This window comes from Trachinotus anak, unplaced genomic scaffold, assembly GCF_046630095.1.
Source record: "Trachinotus anak isolate AG129_WGS33_773 ecotype Australia unplaced genomic scaffold, CSIRO_AGI_Tana_v1 ptg000012l, whole genome shotgun sequence".
NCBI classification, from domain to species: domain Eukaryota; kingdom Metazoa; phylum Chordata; class Actinopteri; order Carangiformes; family Carangidae; genus Trachinotus; species Trachinotus anak.
Genome location: NW_027273863.1, coordinates 14,628,783 through 14,650,286, shown reverse-complemented (window position 1 = coordinate 14,650,286; position 21,504 = coordinate 14,628,783). Strand labels below are relative to the sequence as shown.

Below are 21,504 nucleotides of genomic sequence, written 5' to 3'. Positions count from 1 at the left end.
ATCTCTCTTCTCACAGGTGATTCAGTAACTCTCTTTGACACCCACCTTCATTACAGTATGACCTCCCCTCCATGCCAGATATGCACATACCTCAGGGGACCTATTTGCATGAAGTAAGCTGGGCCTTCAAAGTCACACATGGAGAACTGACATTCAATACCTCAAAAATGTTGACAGCTCAGTTTTCTATGTAGAATAAAAGGGCCCAAAATGTCAAGGACAAATGGCCTTTAAGGCAAGACGTGGCCGGAGAAAACATTGTTTTTTCATGCAGTGGTCAGTTTTTTAGATGTTGGACTACATTTAGCTTCCATAAGATGTCTTGTCAGACTAGTGGAAAGAAAACATCCAAAATACACAATTAGGTGTATCTGGTATCCCCTAAATTCAACAAAAGTTAGTTATATTCCTATGCACATGCTATTTTTACAGAGGGGTTTGTTTACTTAGAATTTATGGCCTGATTTAAATAACATTTAATTCCTAAAAACATGGTGAATTTAATTTTTTTTTTTTTTTTTTTTTTTTTTTTTTTTTATGGCTGTTGACAGTATTTTCTCTTTTATTAGTGGTAAAAAGAGACATCCAAAATCCCTGCTGCAAAAACCTTTGACTGAACAAATTGAAGCAAGAATTTTGAAACCTGGCTTTATCCAGTGTTCACATTTCTGCTTGGAAAATGCATGTGCACACCTAAACACAAAATGTGGCTGCATGTGCAGTTTCCTGCGTGAATTTTGGCCAATCCTTATAACTGTCGACCCCAGCCCTCTTTGGAAAAAGCTTAGAAAGTAAACACAGCTCTACACCTATGCAGACATTAGCTGGTGCAGCGAATGCTTCCATCTAGTGTGCAAATGAAGTACTGGCTAATTGGGCCTCTAATCAGGTTGAAACTGTGTGGAGCCATGTTGGAAATGACATAAGGTTAGCAAACACTATGATCAATCGTGAGAAAAATGTTTAACCCTTGTGCATCCTAAAAATGTCCTTTTCATTTTTTGATCAGTTTGGCCATGTTAATGCAACTGACATAAATCTTCCCAAGGGTGTGTGTGATTTTTGGGGGATTTTGGAATTTCAACCTCAGCCCCTGTAATATGTCTATAATGTACTGTGTATGCAAAATAGTTACACTCAGAACCTTAAGAACAGAAATGTCCCCATTGAAACTGCAATTTCTGACCCCTCTGCCATTACAACATAAAATCACACAATCTATGGTATTAGGCTTTCACACGCACAAGGGTTAAACCTCTATAAAACCCATGGTCACATGGGTCACACCCGCACAGGTGTTTTGACTGAGGTTGCCTGATTAGAAACTCTTCTCAGGACTGAACATACACATACATACCCACACATATATATATATATATATATATATATATATATATATATATATATATATAGTATTGGAGTACACTTGTATTGGAGAAACACCAGCCTAACACACACACACACACACACACACACACACACACACTACACAGCTACGTCCCTGTGAACCCGCACAGCAGCTGCCCGGTCACATGACGGCTGCCGACGGCTGTCAGCTGATTGAAATGATCACATTTCGGTTGTGAAGTCTTGTGTCTCCCCGACTCTCTGGCGGAACCAGACCAAAGTCTGAGTAATTTGGTTGCATAAAAGCGTTGGAAATCCTTCCCTGTAAGTCCGCAGCTGTTATCTCACTATAGCAAACATTATATTACGTTAACAAGGTCATTAGTGTTCTGGTGAATTTGCCCCACACACCCTTTGTGAAAGTTATACTGTTTTAAAAATTTCCCTTCATTTGTAAGCTAAAAGAAAAGTGAACGGGCTATATAAAGTGTCTGACTTAGCATGGGGACCAAATATTTCACTTTTTATGTCCTACCTAGTAAAATAAGCCTGTGCTAAATGTAATTATCAGGGATTGAACGTCTGTTATCTCTGTCATTGGGCCAAAGGAAGTCAAGAGGTAATGGAGGCAGACAGACTGGAGGACCAGCTTCTCCTCTACGCTAAAGAGGGCAGTTGCTCTCATATTGAGAGGCTCCTTCAGTCGAGGATCGACCAAAGCATTTCTCTCAACATCAACTGCAGATGTAAGTAGTGAAATTAAAATGCCATGACCCGCCGCCTAGCTTGTCTTCAGGTAGGCCGGAGACTGTTCACTTTTCTTTGTGTCACTGTAGCTAAATCCAAAGCCAGCTCAGGATGGACACCTCTCCATCAGGCCTGTTACTTTGGACACAGAGATGTTGTGGAGGAATTACTCAAGGTGAAAGCTGATGTTCGTATTGCTCTGCATACAGTATCATTGCCGTGTTTGCTGCCAGTGAAATTTACTGTATGGATCACATTTGCAGGCCGGTGCTGATGTGAATTTGCAGAATAACATGGGCGACACACCTCTACACAAAGCAGCCTTCACTGGAAGAAACGTAAAAGAAGGAAAAATAGAGGTGATTCCCTGGCAGCTCATTTGTTAAAATAAGAGATGCAGTCTGCATTGTAACTTGTGATATACTGTACTTTCTTTCTAGCCAAACTAATGTCAGTGGAATCACTGTCACAGACTCCATCAAATGTCTACTTTTCTCAAATCGAAGCTTTAGAGTGATGACAAGTTATGGTCAGATTTTTTTTTATTTTTTTTTTACTTTTGCTGTGGACCCTCAAGGAGATTGTTCTGTTGCTGCTGCGGTATGATGCCTGTGCCAACATAATCAATGGAACAGCTCAAGTCCCTAAAGATGTCACAGAGGATGATGAAATCATTACAATGCTGGAGGGTATGAAATGATGGGAATATTTGCTGATGGCTTCTCATCACTGTAGCTCAGCAGCCGTTGTTCTCAAATAGTGTTTGTTTGTGCAGCTGCAGAGAGGAGGGAGACAAGGCGGCGAGAGGAAAAGCTCCTGGAAGCAGCCAGAGAGGGGGATATCTCAACTCTATCTAAACTGGTTAGCGTCTGAATCTTTGTTGAACCTCAGCAGAAGAGTTGTATTTTCTTGATCTGATAACCATTAAAGTGTAATAATTCACATACTGAACCACAAACGTAACAACAGACTTTGCATTCTTTTTTGTCCATATTGCCAACATTAAGCACCGTTTACAAAATTCTCATTGTATTTGTTACTTTTCAGTTGTATGTATTTGATCAAATAGTCAGTCAGGCTCAGTCAGGAGTCAACTATCCTGATGATCTGCTGTTTGTTTTGCAAACCAGTGGTGACTGTTAAGTGGGGGGAAAAAATGCACCAAATTAGAGCTATAATTGCCCTTTATTGTGTATAGTGTTTTCCTAATTTAAGGTGGATAGATTGTGAACAGGTTCACAGTGCTATGCTAAGCTGTTTTACTGGGTTTCATATATCTTCTATTCTTAAGCTCAGTGGAAAGGAAGCTCCAAATATTCACTGCAGGGATGCAGTGGGTAATACACCCTTACACTGTGCAGCCTACAGAGGGCAGAAGCAGTGCATCATAAAGCTGCTCAAGTCTGGCGCCAGCCCTAGTATCAGGAACAACAATGGTACATCATTTACCTTGTCCTCAGCATCATCCATTCTTATTCTGACTAATATTAAATTATTTCAATAATGTTTAACATAGTTGTCCTTGAAATCATAATTTGTTATCAAAGCTGTTTAATACCCATATGCATGGTTAATACTGTGTACTTCTGTCAGTTTTTGTTCTTAGGCTGTGTCTAAATGTACATAATACTTTGCTTGTATGGCTGATGTTGTTGCAGACCAGACAGCCCTGGACCTGGTCCGTAGCGATGAACTGAAACACACTGTAGCAGCCTTTCAAGACAGGGTAAGGAGAGATAACTAGTTTTCAAACCTTCCACTCCTTTGATTTATCAGGTCTGCTCATTTTAACATTTAAGGCACATTTCTGACATGTAACGCCTAAACTGAGTACATGTACTTACACTGTCCAGCTAGTGTTATTGACTTCAGACAGTCAGTATTAGATTTGGTATTTGATTAATGATCCATAAAGGATGATCCATTTATTCCATTGAGTCCTCTCTAACATCATCATCAAGCTAGAATTTAGCACAGAAAAAATAAAAATCTGCTGAACAGATTTTTTGTGAAATTGGCTGACCTTGTTAATGTTTCCTAGAGGATTTAACACTCCAATCTTGGACACTCCATGAGCTGATAACTAATTTTTTTCTACTGAAACTCGGTGCTCCATGTGTTCAGCACCTTAATCACAGATTTGATGTTTTCATTTCCTCTTGTAGGAAAAAATTGTCTTTGCTATCTGCACTTGGCCTAAATATAGTTGTACCCAACTATCTTGCTCCATTTTCTCTTTTCACACACAGTATCTCTGTACAAGTTCACCTGAGGTCTGGCAACTGTGGAGGAAGAGCCTTGCAAGTCAGCAGTCCTTGCTCTTGCTTGGATGTCTGATAAGCCTGGCATAGCTTCAATGCAGAGTATTGCATAGTCATGGAGGGAATTTAAAGAAAAGACTAGACACTAAGCTATTAAGTTAATTAGAAAAAATATGCACCTCTGAAACTATACAGGTTTTGATGTAATACAGAATAACTCAGTTTAGTGTTTCTGGTCTCACCTAATACTCTTCAACACTGTCAATCAGGCTCTGTCTGAGAATTTTTTTTTTTTGTTTCCCTCAAAGGATGTGAACAGTGGGGTGCAGAAGATTGAAGGCCCTCTTTGGAAGGTACCCAGCTGCTGAAGTGTGTTCTTGTCTATTCTTAAAAAGTCAGGCAATGTTTTTGCTCAGACTCTCCCACATTTGATGGTGTAGACTTTAGTTTTTTCCTGTTAGTGTAGACACTATATCACCATCATCACGAGTATATGCAAAAGCTCCTCAAAACCCTTTATTTGTTATCATTCTGTGTTTTGTATTTCACATATTAAAATGTTATTGTGAGATTATTAGTTTATTTAAAATAATACAAAAATTAAAATGTCCCCTCCTTCTACACAAGATATATTTCTACATTTACTATTGCTACATAGTTTATCTGTTATTGATTTCATGTGTCTCTCACAGAGTTCACGGTTTCTTGGATGGCGATCCCACTGGGTGGTTATTGAGGATGGAACTCTCTCCTGGTACCCCAGACAGTGAGATAACTCTATCTGTACAGAGTCATATAAAGCTAAAACATTATAGTTATGTGTTGTGCATTTGTAGTTCATTGTATATAATGTACATAGGTCGCTAGCCATGATAGAAGTCTCTCTCTTATTACGCCATCCCTCGTGGCTGAAATAAAAGCAAGTCTCATTTCTTCCAAACAGTTCTTGTTGGAGATGAAGGGCTCAGTAATAGTTCACAGCACATACAGTGAAAGCTGGTACTATGAACAGTGACTACATCTGTACTAAAGATTAGATTACTGCTGTTTTATTTCCTACACTGTGTCCAGTGTTTGTGTGCTCTTTTCCTTTTTTAGGGCTGATGCCCGGGCTGGTGTCAGAAAACAGGGCAGTAAGTCTCTAACACAAGCCTACTGCATGGTAGGTAGAAGAGGTTAGAGGCTCATTGTAACTGATTACCCTTCATGACTACGCAAGGATGCTCAGTCCTTGAATGTTTCATATGTGATCATATTGCACTTATGACATGATGATGTTTGACATCCAGTGCAGCAGGGCATAGCCATAAGTGAGGTCATGTTTTTCATTCCAGGTCAAACCATGGGATCATTGCTTCTTCATGCTCAGGTGCTTTGATGACACTGTGCTTAATTTTAAGGTCCCCTCAAAGACAGATTCGGTGGCAACAAGAAAAGTGAGATGAGATTCACCTTCTCCAACCTAAATAATCTGACTGATTCAGCTGCACGAGTGGACAAATACGTAAATGTTATTGGTGTTTTTTTCACTTAGAAATGGTTGGATGCATTTGAGGCACATTCATCCTATAGCACTCGTCACTGCACCCAAGAACAGATTATCGATGATGGTGATGATGTTGGGGCAGTGGGGAACCTGACACAAGCAGTTCAGGTAAGATCAAGTTCAATTTTTTTTTTTTTTTTTTAAAAGATGCATGTTTGTTGAGCCGTGACGGTTCCACTGCTTAAGCGCCTCTGTCATGTGCTCCTGCAGGCAGCCAGTACTTGCCAGCAGAAATTGGAGAGTGAAGTGTCAATATTCCTAACCATGGTGAAGAACGAGGAGAATTCTGGTAATTGGCCCAGACTTTGTCACATACCAGCATTGAAATATTTTTGGGCTTTGTTTTGTTGGTGGGACAAATCAAGCAATTTGAAGAGGTCATTTTGGATTCTGGAAAACTGATGGGCAATTTCATCTTAATTCTTACATTTAATATAGTAGACTATAGTAACCAATAGTAAAAATTATTGTTGATAATGTAAATAATCACATAATGAAAATAATTGTTAGCTGCAGCACTATTTTCTAATATCGTATACATTTTAAGCAGTAATTATATTTTGTCTTTTTCTGTTTCAAAGCTTTGGCTGCTCCTCTTCTACTAAAAGCCAAAGAGACCAGTGAGCTTTCCAGTGAAACTTGTGCTGCCCTCCATCTGTGCCTTGAACTGTTATCAAAACAAGAAGAGGTAGGGAAACACTTAAGCAAAGTAACAAACACAATACAGTCCATTTATTATGTTTATCATCATACCTTTCCTCAAACCTAATTAAATGATATTAAAACCATAAAAACCTGTCTAGGGTTTATATAATATATTGATGTACTATTTGTTCTAAGCATGAAACAGTGTTTGCCTGGTGATGTAAAACAAATTCCATAGAAATCTGACATCTTATTTAGTCTAGTAATATAGCAGCTCACTGAGCCTCTATGAATCTTCATCTCATTGATTCCCATACCCACACCCACGTGTTGAGCTGCGATTGGTTGCAGAAATTGTATTGAATGATCACATAGCCCCTCCCCCTTACATTATCTCTTTCATACAAATCAGGTTGGAAGTTTGCGTGTGAGTGCATGTGCGCGTGTGTGTCCCTGTCCACCTGTCCTCGTGGTTGTGTCGTGCCCTTGGGAGGAGCAGTGGAACAGTGTGGTAATCACTGGCATGTCTGTCCGAAGGACACCAGCAAGATCCGCTTTTATGCTTAGGTTTGCATTCAGCTTGCAGATCAGTGTAGATGCGCATGTACACACAGACACACACACACACACACACACACACACACACACACACACACACACACACACACACACACACACACACACACTTGGATTTGGATCCACACACTCCCACTCCAGGGAAAGGCTGTGCATTGAGTGAGGGAACCCAAGTGTGTGCATATTCACAGGCTCAGCTGGCGATACATGCTTTCACTCTCAAACAGTAAAAATACACGCTCGCAGGCACACTTCCACATGCCAGAGCATCTGAGCACAGGAGAAAGAAGAGACAGCGACGGCAATTTCTGCACAGGTACAAACCAAACAGTTTTTCTCTGTTTTCCTCTCATCTTTTTTTATTGTGAGCTGAATAACTGGCATTGTTTGCAGTGGGCTGATCCCAGATGACTTGGCGTGAGGCATTTGAAGTTTGGCATCAATTCTGTTTTTAGTGTGGCGTTGGTTTGAAGCTTTGGCACAAATGAGAGGTGTTTATCAATATGCGTAGGTCGTTACTGTGGATTGCATTATCTGACTTTTGTGTGTGAAATGTAGCTTGTTTGAAGTGGTACTGAACACATTGCTAATTGCATCTTTTTAATGAGATCATCTTATAATGTAATGAATTCTGACGGATGGTTTGGAGAGGACATTGCTTTGATTAGATTGCTTTGAGGACTTATTTGAAATGGTGATACTTAAGGTTAAGCTTTTAAGATATAATTGTGGGTGTGACCATTTTAATCCAGTAGTTTTTGTATTTCACAGTACTGTAGCACCTAAATAAAAAATTCAACTATCATATACATCAATGTCAAACTCTCGTTACCAATAAAGAGACTGCGTTGAGTGATTGCTGCATATAGCTGGTATGTACTACAACTCTCCGACTGTAAAACCAATCAATTAAAATTATCTTAATATGGAGACACAACTAAGGATTCCTTTGTCGATAGGTGTTGTTTTTTTTTTTTTTGTATAATTCGGTGTAGCTAACTAAAACTGTTTTGCATCAGATAGAATAACACTCTAAAGCTTTCAAAGTCAACTAGATATGATAATTGCTCAACCATGCCCAAATGTAGCATGTTTACAAAGCGATGTGTGCATTGCCAAATCCCATTATCTTAGTATGAATTGGCAACAGCTGCTGTCCTGTCACAAGGAATAACTGGCTGTTGTTATTACAGGACATTCATCACGGTCTCATCGCCCAAGAAGCATTGGAAATGTCATTACAATGGACACTGAATTCACCTGACAACCAGATAGTATAATAAGTAGAAAATGTCTTAACAAGCATGTTACTGCCATGGGTCTCATGTTAAGCTTCTGCTACTACGCGCACTAAATGGATTATATTTGCTACAGTGCTGAGATTGGCTGTATTAGGCAGTATTAATTTTAATCCCACATTCCCATTGTCCTGCCACAGATGCCTCTGTTGGTGCCACTTACACATTTCTTCAGTACATAACACACTTGAGTCACATGTTGTTGTAATTGTGCTTTGATTTCAAGGCAGATGTGTAACAGAGGAGCATGAATTATATCTCAAAGGGTTTCACAGCAATTACAGTATTGCCCTTCAGCACAGTAGATGTGGTCTGACCCATTTCAGCAGCTGCTGCAAAACTAAAGTATGCTAGTGAGAGCACCACATTATTCAATACATGCAGGACACAGTATGACGGGTTGGCGACTACATGAGATGTAGGACGCTAACTTTCTTCACAAAACATTGTAATGAGCTGCAAATAGGCAATCCCAGACAGAAACTGTCCTGGAGGTTGTTACAGTAATTCAGGAAACACAGATTTATAAGACCAGCCTTCCTTAGTGTTTCTCAGGCAGCAGGCTTCCACATCTGTCAAGAAAACAAATGAAGGCTTTTAGCATGAAACCACTTAGTGATGACACACCAAGCAGATCTGTCACTTTGTATTGCTCTGAAGGCAGGAGAATGTCTCTGCGGTCATTCATACTTTTGGATTGACATAGTGTAAGAAAGCAGATTGCCTTCAAACCATTGGGAATTGGAGAGAACACAAAGTACAGTTTGACCTTTGCTTCAACCATAGTTGCATGTATTACTGACCTACTGAGTTTCATGTCATACCCAAGAGAGACAGACTTCAGTGGGCACTGCAAAATGTTCTTGTTGGTTTGTGCACAGGCCTCCTTCTTTTTGGGTCATGAGATCTGTGTGATGAGGTGTACATTAGACCTGCATTAGACCTAATTTTTTAGGACACAAGATACATATGTATACAGGAGTACCTGGCACTACTTCTGTGTAATTGGTCACCATCATTGGTTTGTATATAGTTTGATATACAGTTACAATTAGAGTTGTTACAGAGTACTGTATAGAGCTATAATAAAATTTTACTCTGAGATTTGCTTCCCCTCCAGCAGAGGAAGCAAATTTTAGAACAAAGTAAATGCTCTACCCTTTGGGGTGTTGGCCAAGGAGAAGCATCCCTCCCAGGCTTCAGCAACAGCTACAGCACACAGCCTCAGCAGGGCTTAAAATAGCGCTGTTTGTGCTCAGGCGAGAGGATGCAGTAAGAGGAAAAGAGCTGGCTGGGATAGTTACACAACAAAGTGTTGTGTTCCTGGACAGGCTCTTAAGCCAAGTGCCTGGGACATGGAGTGTTAACACAGGCCTCTACACAGCGAGCTCATTTACTTTATACCATATACTGAAAAAGGGTTGAATTAAGTGCTGTTTTCCAAGGACAATCTATTTATGGACTTGCATTTGATACATGTCCAATGGTTCTTATTAGCCAGTGTCACTATGTGTCTCTGCTATTGTTGACTTTGAAGCATATTCGAGATGTTTGGGAAAATTGGCAGCTAGTAAGAGCACAAACAAACAAGCACAAGAGAATGATGCTGATTTTTTTCACAATTGGGCTTCAAAGTAATTTAATCTCGTCAAAATATGATTATGTTATAATAATATGATTTCCTATATTATATAGAGGGACTCAAATATGAATAGAACAGAATGTGAATATCCACTAACACTTTATTCCTATTTTCACACAGAACACAACCTAAAGGGGCTGAACAAACAGTATAGCAAGTGTGATCACGACAAGAGCGAAGGTGTTAAGTTTGCCCTTGACTGTAGGTGCCAGACGGCTGTTAAACCTCATGATAGAAGCAGCTTGTCAGCTTCTATCACAGTTACAGCAGAAGTCTTAGTGAAACACAGAGTACATGTTTAAGTACAGTAATATATAAACATGGACATGGTTTATATAAAGTGATCATGGGTAATTTAAGTGTGAGTGATGGTTTTTGGTTACGTCGGATGTGCATAATGGGGTGATATGTGGTAAGGTCACAAATTCGTCACTTCAGATGAATAGGATATGGGATGAATCATATATTCTGATCATAGGGGTTTTATTGCTGTCGCACATTTAAGAGCTGCATATTGTTGCAGATTAGTCATCCTCACTTTTGTAAGTGTGTACAAAATGAAATTTTGCTGAATCAAGTTTCAGGCACAAAAGAAATCAGGTTTACATTATTTATTTCCAAAAGGTATACGATAAGCCCTTAGCTGGTTTAGGGGTGGTCCAATTGGAATAAGATCAATATTCATGACAAATGGCTGGATTAGCAGGCTTGAAGTTTGCTGATCCCAAAAAACTAATCGGCAAATAAGTAAATGTGTTACTTAGTGGTTTCACTGCCTCATCCATCTCCACCACACAGGCATCTGCAGCAGTTTTGAAGTTGGAGCCACTGAATGCAATGGGACAGTTCTATATACTCAATATTATATATTATCTTATGATTAAAAAAAGAAAAAAAATCTTCTCAAATAAATAAAAAGACACTGGTATTTATTTCACAGCTGTTACTTTAGTGGGAGTGTCACACAAAAAATCCTGGCATAGAATCACATCTTTGAATTTAACAAAAACTAATCTTTTGACCTTGTTGATCACTTAAAATCTCCATGGTGATCACTGAAACATGATGTTTATAGGCACATATCTGAAAGAAAAATTGTGAGCAGTAGATGCACTTGGTTACAGTCAATGAATTAAAAGAAAAAAAACTACCTTTAGCACATCAGCAGATTTGTTTCCTTGTGCTTGTCTGTGCCCACAACAATAATGTTTCCGGCAAAACTTTTCATCTTTAATAGAAGACACTGGCCTTGCTTTGTAGTCTCAGATTTACAGTGTGATTTCCAAGCTCCTATTTCTCTCAGTATTTGCTGTGTTGCCCAAGGTGACACTGGGAGTTTTTCATGATCAGTGCAATTTTTTTTTTTCCTTTTTTTTCCAATTTATGTTAGTTAGAAAGGCATTTAATTTGTAAATGGAGTTTATTAATGTCCTTTAAAGTTTTATAATTTGTCATTTTTGGCAGCAACTGTCGTGCACTTTTTCTAGCTTTTTTAGTTAGAAGTTATCTATCTTCTGTTCAGTTAGTAAAAGATGCACGACAGCAGTGTTAGACAATAGGAATCATTGATCTAGTTTGTCCCACACTGGCCTGGCTCAGGTTGCTCTGAAGAGACACTCAGTCCTGGGCTACAGAGCCCTCGGAGACTGGGGTATTTGGTTCCGACTGGTGGAAACCAGATCTGTGGGCAGGGATAGAACAATAGGCTGCCATCAGAACCACTAACACTGTCAAACCATCAGTCAATATTTGTTAGTTACACTATCTATACTGTACACATGCGTCATAAATGTTGGCTCAAAATGCATGAGCATATTCCCTTCTTATACTGTACCTTGTCTCTGGGGTGTATGTGTGTTTTATCTGTCTGGTGGCCCTGTGCTTGCAGGTGTGGAGCCTGAAGTTAGAGCAGGAGGTAGAGAAGAATAAAGCTCTGACAGAGGCTCTGCAGACTTTGGCAACTGAACACGACGAACTCAAGCAGTCGCTGAGCAAGAGCAGGAGGTTGTCCACCCTCAGTACTCTCACCAAAGATGACTTCTATGACGCTGAATCAGGTCAGCAGCCCTTACTGTAAGTAGTCAGTTAGTGATGTAATCAAGAAGTTAGTATCTCATTGGGGTTATACAAGATCAGTATGATTATAGTACAATTTTTATAAAGTGTCTTTGCCAAGGTATAAATTAGAAATGAGATTAGAGCATTATGTTCTCTGATCATTAAGTTAAATGTATCATTCAGTGAGTTGGGCTCATTCCTGATATTGCAGTCCTGTCCTTAAAGGGACCCTGTGGAGTTTTAGACGAGTAGAAGCGCTATGGAGCAGTGTTTTTACGTGTGGTTCCCATTTTGTTTGTGTTATGCACAAGCACGCTGGCGACCTGATACACATGTCAACATTACTTTTTGTTTGAAAGAAAACTCCACAGGGCACCTTGTGACACATATTTACATACATGTGTCTGAGCAAACCCCTCTAGCAGCACATCTTGTTCCAAACTGCTACAGTTTTCAGGTCTCGCTGCACTTAAGCAACAATAACCATAACCATAGTTAAGAAACACAGCTGTGTGTGTGTGTGTGTGTGTGTGTGCGCACGCCCACTGGCACACTGTCTTTCACTGAAATTGCCCAGAAACATTGCCAATGTCCTCTTCTCTTATTCTCAAGGGTAATGGGAAAGTGATTATGCTGAGACTTTTCTTCTAAGTACAATTCAAATCATTAGTTAATGGAGAGCAATTCAACAGTGGTTACTCACTGAATATCTGCCATGTACAGTATTTGCATCAACAACATGTCCTCCATGTAAATTATATTGCACAAAGTTAGATTCTCTGTCACCATGGTGATTATATACAGCAGACTTCCTTCTACAACATGTTTGTGCACTATGGAGCAATCTTTTCTCAGGAATCACTGCATTATTCATAGATAGCCCTGAGTTATCTACTGGCCAGAGACATTCTGTAGTAAGTCCCTAAAGTGTGCTCAGCATATGTTAGAACAGAGTGCGCAAACCCCAACCAAGTATGTTTGTGCAGCAGTGTTGTATCTGCCACATCCTGTTTCATCCATGCAGCTGTTATGTTTGAAATTTAAATTTCTGTCAGCATATAATTTAAAATACAGGTACATGTACTCACAACAAGCACCAACATCTCATCATATGATGTCATCCATCATAGTGTACAAATACCACACTATACCTCCCTTTGTGTATGTGACAGTACCTGTAATGTCACTGACAGTGCTGGCAAGAGGAGGAGTTGCATACAGCAAAAGCACAGAGCAAACAATGTTGGAGGAAATGAAGCCTCTGTGTGGCCTCTCATTGGAACACAATCCTCAGGTGGGGTTTGGCAGGCAGCAGGGAGGGGGGGGTTGGAGAGGAACTTGAGCACAGGTGGTTATTTGCAGACAGTTTGGTGTTGAGGCTGCAGCTTTCGAACTGGCCATTTGTGTGTGTGTGTGTGTGCATATGTGTGCGTTTGTGTGCATGTGTGAGAGAGTGTTTGGCATGACCTGGCATCTGCCTCCTGTCATCATCCCACAGAGTCAGAGTCGGACCTCTCTGTGAGCGGCTTCCTGTCTGTGGCCAGTCACTCCTGTGAAGAGGACGAGGGGAGAGACACCCCCCTTCTCAGCAGCCTCCGCCATTCCAGCGCACTCAGGGGGCCTACCGGCATGTCAGGGGAGGGTAACCATGGCAACCAACCAGCCCAGTACAATGGAGTCAAGAAGCACAGGTGGGACATGCTCCAGTTATGATGTCATGCTTGTTTACTGGCTTAAACGATGACAGTGAGACAGGTGGAAATATAAAGACATCCATGCTGAGTGCTCTCCAGCTGGTAGCAGAGTTAAAGTAAAATATAACTTTAAATTACTGGACGAATTAAATCTTGTACATGTGACTTGTTAGTACACATGTCTGATGACAGGTTGCAGACCTCAGGTAGCCAGTAAATGGTAGAGTTGGTGTAATGGTCCTCCTTTCCACTCCTGGCTGTTTTTGTAGTCAAGTGTTTTTGTCTGAGCACCCAATCCACAGAGAATAGCCTCTGTTGTGTTTTTCCGAACATACCCAACTCTCCAAGTGAACAGTCAATTTAGCGCTGTGCTGGTGCTTTGTTTCATGAAGATTTGACAGCCTCTTTCATTTCCGTGGATGCTGGTTCTGCCTTGGCCTCTCTTCTTTAATCCAACAAGTGATCCATGAATAATTTAGCATGTGCTGGCTCAGAGTAGGAGTTGGAGGAAGAGGGCCTTGCTGGCTGACTGCTTGGCCCTGTGTGCATATGTGGAGGCGTGTGTGTGTGTAGTGCATTGAAGATTTATGAGGTGTCTGTTTATTTGGAATTACTGCTGTCATTCAAATATGTCTGCCCCTGGTTGCCTGTAGATGGGCTGTGTAGTTGTTTCTCTCAGTTTTTACCTTTCTATAATAACACTCTACCATCAATTCTCAGAAGAATGTCCAAATAATCTGTCTTTGACTTAAGATAACAGGAACACAGTACTGAAATGTTTTATTGTCATGCATGTAATAATTTGAAGACTGCTAGAGCTCAACTGTGGACAGTGTTGTCTGTAGGAACTGCAGAAGTATTAATGTAACATGTTCATTTACTTCACTTCCATGTTGGCTTGTGTTTCAATAGCCTTTGTTGAACAATATTTTATCTGTATTTCTGAAAAGTGGAGTATTTTTTTTACCATAATCTAAGCTAAACAGGTCAACTTTTATGGTGAAATTTGAGCATCTCATCAAAGAAAGGATGGTTTTATTTGGCAGTTGTAAAAACTACAAGTCCCATTAATCTTCAGACATTAAAGAAATAAAGAAAACAACATTATCATGTTTCAGGTTTTCAGTCTAATGCTTAAATGAATTTTTGAGCAAAAGCTAGCATGGAGTATAGTATGGAGCAAACCTGACTCTGTACCTCTCTGTTTATTTAACTAATTTAGGTTTTTGTTTGTCTAGTTGCTGCACTTGTTTCCAAACAAGGATCGCATCTGCCTCAAGCCAGTATACCTTGTAAATCAGTCCACACTACAGCTGTCTGTAGTTGCAAGACTGGAAAATAAACATTGCTGCTTGACTGAATTAAGTCTCTGTTGTGACTAAGTTTAATATATAGAAGGAGTTGGAAAGTTACTGCATGTTAGTTCAGATTAGAATATCAGAAAAAAATCTATTAATTCATCCAATATAATTCAAACAATATGCAAACTTTTGTGAGAAGCATTTCTGAGCCAAACTCAATATGCAAAAAGGGCAATTGCATTGCAAGTGCATCTCATAACCAGTCTTGAAAACCAACACATGCAATTGTACATCCATTCATAGATATTGCATGAGGCTTGACCAGACCAGCTGACAGCTCATTAGCTTACAGGCGTCAGATGACTTTGTTTCCAAATGGTGGGTCAAGCTATGTTATCTGTACTGCAGATTTTAAACAGTATAAGCTCAGCAGCGAGTTTTAACGTGTGGTTGACCCAATACTTGCAGGTCCTGGATTTGGTGGCATATTATGAAAGTGAATCATGAAGCTATAGAGAAATCCAGATCACATTGTCTGAAGTGTCGAAGTTTTCCTGCACTTGACACAAAATGAACAATCTGATGACTTTCCATTAATAAAGATAAAAATGTATATATTTACACATAGATGTATGTTATGGTACATGATATGGGCACTGTTAGATACTGTCCTCATTAATGTTATTCTCACAGTTGACAGTGTTTCTCCGTGTCTTTATATTATTGTCCTATAGAACATCTCTCCCGGCTCCCATGTTCTCCAGAAATGATGTCAGCATCTGGAGTATCCTGAAAAAATGCATTGGCATGGTGAGAACAGACAAACCTCCATGAACAGATTTACCTTTAACTTGTTGCTCTGTAATTTGCAGTTTAGAGAAAATAAAAGCAGATTTGAGATTTTGTTTTTAAGTAGTCTTAAGTAGCACTAAACTCAGTTTAAATCAGTTTTGTGCTTCCTCATTACCTTTTTACCATTAGGAGTATCAGTCTTTGGTGTCAGTGTCCTAAGGGATCCCAGTCTTCACTCCAGACCCTGCCTGGATTTCATTACATTTAATATTGTCTATCAGTGTTTTACTCCTTAATTTATCATGGATACTGAGTCATGCATATGCTATACAGTGGGCCCACAACTAGATATACAGTCAATATACAGACATGCAGGATACTACTGTATGCTTACAGCCTGTTAAAGAGTTCAGTCATATGGTTGTTGAATTAAGAGAATATCTGCTGTCTTCTCTCACCACATTTTTTTTTTATTTTGTTAAATAGCAGTTGTTGATGTCTGTTGATATTATAGATATGAGGAGTAGTGTTGATTGATGACACCACCTTAACATTTACACAATTAAACCATTAATTGTGAACTGTGACACCCCAAGTACACAAACATACATACCCCAGACACATAAGAGAAAGGTTTGTTTCATTGTATTTACATGTTTAAACACATATTATTTAACTGATTCACACATCATATATAAGCTGTGCAAAGAGAGCACTGATTGCAGCTCCTCTGTATTCAGTCATATTGACTGCTGATGCACTGGTCTGTGCCCTCACAGTTTCTTTTTATCTTCTCCAACTCCTCTTTCAGGAGTTGTCAAAGATTGCCATGCCTGTGGTATTTAATGAGCCTCTGAGCTTCATCCAGCGGCTAACAGAATACATGGAGCACACCTACCTCATCCACCAGGCCAATGCCACAACAGACTCCGTCGAGAGGATGAAGGTATCATGTTCATTATCTTCAATAAAAACACATAAAAATACTAATACTTCATTTCCAAGGTAATTTGTCATTATTCATTTGAACCAAGTCAAATCAAGTCGAAGCACTGTGCCATTATTTAACCTTGTGCTATCAGTATCTGTCTGAATAACGGTCACATGCTGTGATGGGACTCAGTTGTTACTTCTATATATTTCCTCCTCCTTTATCATTTTCAAACATTGAATTAGTTGCCTGTAATTAATCATAAGTCAATGCTTTGTAGTGTGTTGCAGCATTTGCTGTGTCAGCTGTAGCATCACAGTGGGAGAGGACAGGGAAGCCTTTCAATCCACTACTGGGGGAGACCTTTGAGCTCATCAGGTAAGACAGTATACAATCTTAAATTCACACACACAGTCGTGAGGACAAGTATACACAAAACATTTCGCATTTAGTGGAGATTTAAGATCTCTCAGTGGACTTTCCCTGCAGCACCAGCCATGTCTTTGTTCTCCATCAGAGACGATTTGGGATTTAGGTGGGTGTCAGAGCAAGTAAGCCATCACCCTCCAGTCAGTGCCTTTCATGCTGAGGGCCTCAAGGAGGATTTTGTCTTCCATGGCTCCATCTACCCCAAACTCAAGTTTTGGGGAAAGAGCATAGAAGCAGAACCCAAGGGTATCATCACACTGGAGCTCCCCAAGTGAGTGCTTCTAAGTCTGATTTGATTCATTTTGAGCTTTTTAGCATCATCTTACATAATGTTTGTCTGGTCTCTCTGCTTCTTTGTCTCTGCAGATATAATGAAGCCTACACCTGGACAAACCCCACCTGTTGTGTCCACAATATCATTGTTGGTCAGCTGTGGATTGAGCAGTACGGCAATGTGGAAGTGATCAATCACAAGTAAAAAAAATTTCTCTGTGTATGTTTATCCGCAAACGAGCTTGCCTAGTGCACTTGCATGTATAGAGACTTGGGTACATGAATAACTTGTGTCTGCGCTCTGCAGTGGAGTGTTGATCTACTTTCAGATTCAGCTTATTGATCATGGGAGCAGAACTGGGACAGTTGCCATTAGAATAGAAAAGCGTGAGCAGGATAATTAATGTTTGAGAGCCTCAGCTCACAGAAGGAGAATGGTAAAAGAGAATTAGTAAACAGTCTGTCATTCTGTGGCAGGACTGGAGAGAGATGCAGCATGACGTTCAAGCCCTGCGGCGTCTTTGGAAAAGAGCTCCATAAAGTGGAGGGATACATCCTAGATAAAAGGTATCATCTTTGTTGATAACCAATGATTTTATTATTTATCAGACATTCAATATTGCCTTAAAGCAGTGAGCCAATCTGTCATAAATTCCTACATTTTTTATTACTTTGTCATATGTAATGTAACAAGACAGCTTATTTTATAGCAGTTTTAGTCATCAGTATTGTCAGAACAATAATGTTAAGAGATAATGTATCAAATATCAAACACATCTAAAGCTGTATTTTAACAGTGTTTGTTTTTTGTATGTTTGCAGCAAAAAGAAGCTCTGTGCAATATACGGCAAATGGACTGAATGCCTGTACACAGTAGACCCTGCTACCTTTGATGCCCACAAGAAGTCTGACAGAAAGAATTCAGATGATAAGAAGGGCAGTAAACAGGTAAAAAAAATAATAATAAATTCAAAGTCGCTTACATTTTGTCTCCATTTGGTTCAAGTTAACCTTGAAATGATGTGTCCATGTCTGTGGCCTCAGAGCAGTGTGGATGAGGAGCCAGAAGAGCTGCCTCCACCTGATGCTGAGACAGTGCAGGTCATCCCAGGCAGTGAGCTCATCTGGAAGATCACGCCTCGACCAGAAAACTCAGCCAAGGTAACTCAGATGGAGGTGGAAGGAGAATAATATGTAAATTTAAAAAAGAAAAGTCAGGCATATAAGGTGGAGACGGAGTCAGTTGTGTTATTTTGTTGCTTCTCATCCTCACACCTTCGATTGCAGTTGAAAATGTGGTAAATTAATTCTCTCTGCGGCAGTTCTATGCATTCTCCACATTCGCAATGCAGCTAAATGAGCTGGAGAAAAGCATGGAGGGAGTTATTCCTCCCACAGACAGTCGCCTCAGACCTGACATTCGCGCCATGGAGAATGGAGATATAGGTACAGTGTATGACTTTGATTTGAGTCCCAGTTATGCCACACCAGCTAAGTTCCATGTTCAGACTTCTGCATTTATGTCTCACAGATTTGGCAAGTGCAGAGAAGAAGAGACTTGAGGAGAAACAGAGGATGGCCCGGAAAAACCGCACCAAATCAACAGAGGAATGGAAAACAAGGTTAGTGACTGAGAAATGTCATCTAATGTTGCTGTTCAATTGCTGATTGTGGGATTGGTTGTACTAAATGCCTCCCTATTGTCTTGTGTTATCCACTGTGCCTTCCACTTTATTATAACTGAGAAGGAATGCTGCACTTGGTCCAAGGTTTGGCTCTTAGCTTTGCTTTTTTATTCTTGTTTGCTTGGGTGTGAAGTGTTGCACGACACCACCCTCTTCAGGACAAAATGTACAACTGCAACTGTGTCGTTCTTAATTGAAAGCACTGGTGTGTGATACTGGATATTTAGTTTGACCCAGGAGGACTAGCATCTTTTTCCAGTTGTACACAATAGCACATTGCCATGAACTAGTGTTATGCATTTTGTGTGTGGTCTGTCTGTCTTTTTTTTTTTTTTTTGTTATGGGCAGGTGATGTATTCAAATTCAATCGATCTTGTTATTATTAAATCTGTGCAGGTGGTTTCAGCAAGGACCCAACCCTCACAACAAAGCTCAGGACTGGCTCTACTTGAAAGGCTACTGGGACAGGAACTACTCTCATCTGCCTGACATCTACTAACAAGTAGAAACTCACACAGGGTATCTACTTTTACCTCCTTTGGACTGTGCTTGGGTTTATGCTGGGTCTCCTGGCATACGCATCAGTGTAATTGAAGTGGTATAGAACAGCAGGTAGGGAATGGGGTTTAATTTAAGAAGTTATGCATAAAATATTCCTTTTTAAAAGGCAGTAAAACACTGAAAAAACCAAGAGGCATATATTCTTCAATAGATCTGTGTGAACAATAAAGCACAAAAACTCTTTTGCTCATTTATTGTGGTTCTCAACCACTTAAGTATGGTGTAGGCACGTACTGGAAAAACTAGAATGTATTTTAGAAATATTTCATGTTAGATAGATGGAGTGTTTAAACAGCAACCTCGGTCTTACTGTTTGTAGCTTGTCAACAGTTCCTTCTGTTTATGAAAACATTTTACTCATCCGCTTCATTGGGGAGACATAGAAATTAACAGCACTACAGACAGCTACAATGGAGAGCATTGATCAGATGTTTTAACCCTGACACTCTGCATGCATACTATAATGCAGTGCAAAGTATTAAAAGACTGCTCTGGTGCATTTGCTTTTGTTTTGCCTCCCTGGTGCAATGACGGATGCAGCTAATTAGTGTTTAGGTGGATATTTGAAATTTGCCTCATTGCTTGTTTGCAGTGTCCACTGCAGGTGATTGTAAATCTGTGTCTAGCTGTTTCCGTGTAACAGTGATTGTGAGTAAAATGTTACCATATCTGACAAGAATGATGGCCAGTACTGCAGCAGTAAGACTTTTTCAATAAAATAAATGTTTAGAATATTCTTTAGCCCCAAACCATGTACTGTATAGATGTTTATAGAGACTAACAGTGATGCACATAAGTCTACCTGATTCTGTGGACACAGTAGCACTTTTCTAATTATACTAAAGCAGGGACACTGGCTCTGCACTTATAGATTTGTGTGTGTGCGTGTGTGTGTGTAAAGGTCTTGCCATAGTTAAGTATAATTAGCTGTATTCCTAATGCTATGTGCATTGTTCTAATCGAAATCCAACTATAACAATAAACGCATGTGCATCACTTTTACTATGCAAGCCTTACCTCCTTCACAATCAAGCACTGAATATTGTTATGTTGTGGATAGCTGCTATAAGTTGTAGTTTTTTTCTTTTACCACTCTTTGGGTATCAATGAAAATAATTTCTATTGTTGCTAAATAAAAGCTTAATATTTAACATCCAGGAGTTTGTGCTATTTGCTTTGATTTTAAGAAAACTCACAGTATTCAGTCGTTTTTTTTTTAGTGGTATATAATAGAATGTAGACATATTGGTCTACCTTAATGTAAGTTGTTTTCAGACAGTTTCATTGTACAACTCATCTACAGAGGGGATCAGGCAAAATCCTGGATCTAGATGAGTGTTCTGAGTGCAAAGTAATTCAGCATGAGATGTGAATTGAAGGCCATGAAACCACCAAACTCCTTATGTTTTATACCAGTTACCAACATGAAAACCAGCACAGTATTATGGAAATGGTCAAGTGAAACAATTTAATGCTGAGATATAACAGAATGTGAGGCAACCCATTACTCATCTGTGCAATGCAGAACCTAGACAGGTCATCTCCATTATTGCTTCAATCTATGCATCTACCATAATGTACTACGTTGCAGTTCTAAAAGCAGCACACCAGCAAAACATTTGTCTGTGTTGACAGTAACTGGACAGCATATTTAAAAAAAAAAAAAAAAAAAAGTCACATTTTTCAAGAAGAGCAGTAAACGTTAGACTTTTGCTATT

At 39.6% G+C, this 21,504-nt stretch overlaps 1 protein-coding gene across 5 annotated transcripts; it reads left to right on the top strand.

Annotated features, from left to right (window-relative positions):
* Window positions 1–1,450: 1,450 nt before the first annotated feature.
* LOC139628639 (oxysterol-binding protein-related protein 1-like) lies at window positions 1,451–20,933 on the top strand. 5 transcript variants are annotated; one of them, XM_071490507.1, is made up of 28 exons: window positions 1,451–1,671; window positions 1,956–2,093; window positions 2,184–2,269; window positions 2,358–2,432; window positions 2,672–2,783; window positions 2,870–2,955; window positions 3,386–3,530; window positions 3,753–3,820; window positions 4,664–4,708; window positions 5,048–5,109; window positions 5,454–5,517; window positions 5,690–5,791; window positions 5,890–6,009; window positions 6,112–6,190; window positions 6,483–6,589; window positions 11,951–12,119; window positions 13,619–13,811; window positions 15,850–15,925; window positions 16,719–16,853; window positions 17,119–17,216; window positions 17,356–17,538; window positions 17,634–17,741; window positions 18,018–18,107; window positions 18,362–18,488; window positions 18,585–18,701; window positions 18,863–18,986; window positions 19,072–19,162; window positions 19,622–20,933. In XM_071490507.1, the coding sequence occupies exons 2-28, from the start codon at window positions 1,970–1,972 to the stop codon at window positions 19,722–19,724; spliced, it is 2,889 nt and encodes a 962-aa protein (XP_071346608.1). In that variant the 5' UTR covers window positions 1,451–1,671; window positions 1,956–1,969; the 3' UTR covers window positions 19,725–20,933. The 5 variants fall into 5 exon arrangements, with proteins under 5 accessions (XP_071346608.1, XP_071346607.1, XP_071346606.1 ...); XM_071490506.1 differs by having other exon boundaries at window positions 1,919–2,093; window positions 5,048–5,121; XM_071490505.1 differs by having other exon boundaries at window positions 1,452–1,671; window positions 5,048–5,121.
* Window positions 20,934–21,504: the final 571 nt, after the last annotated feature.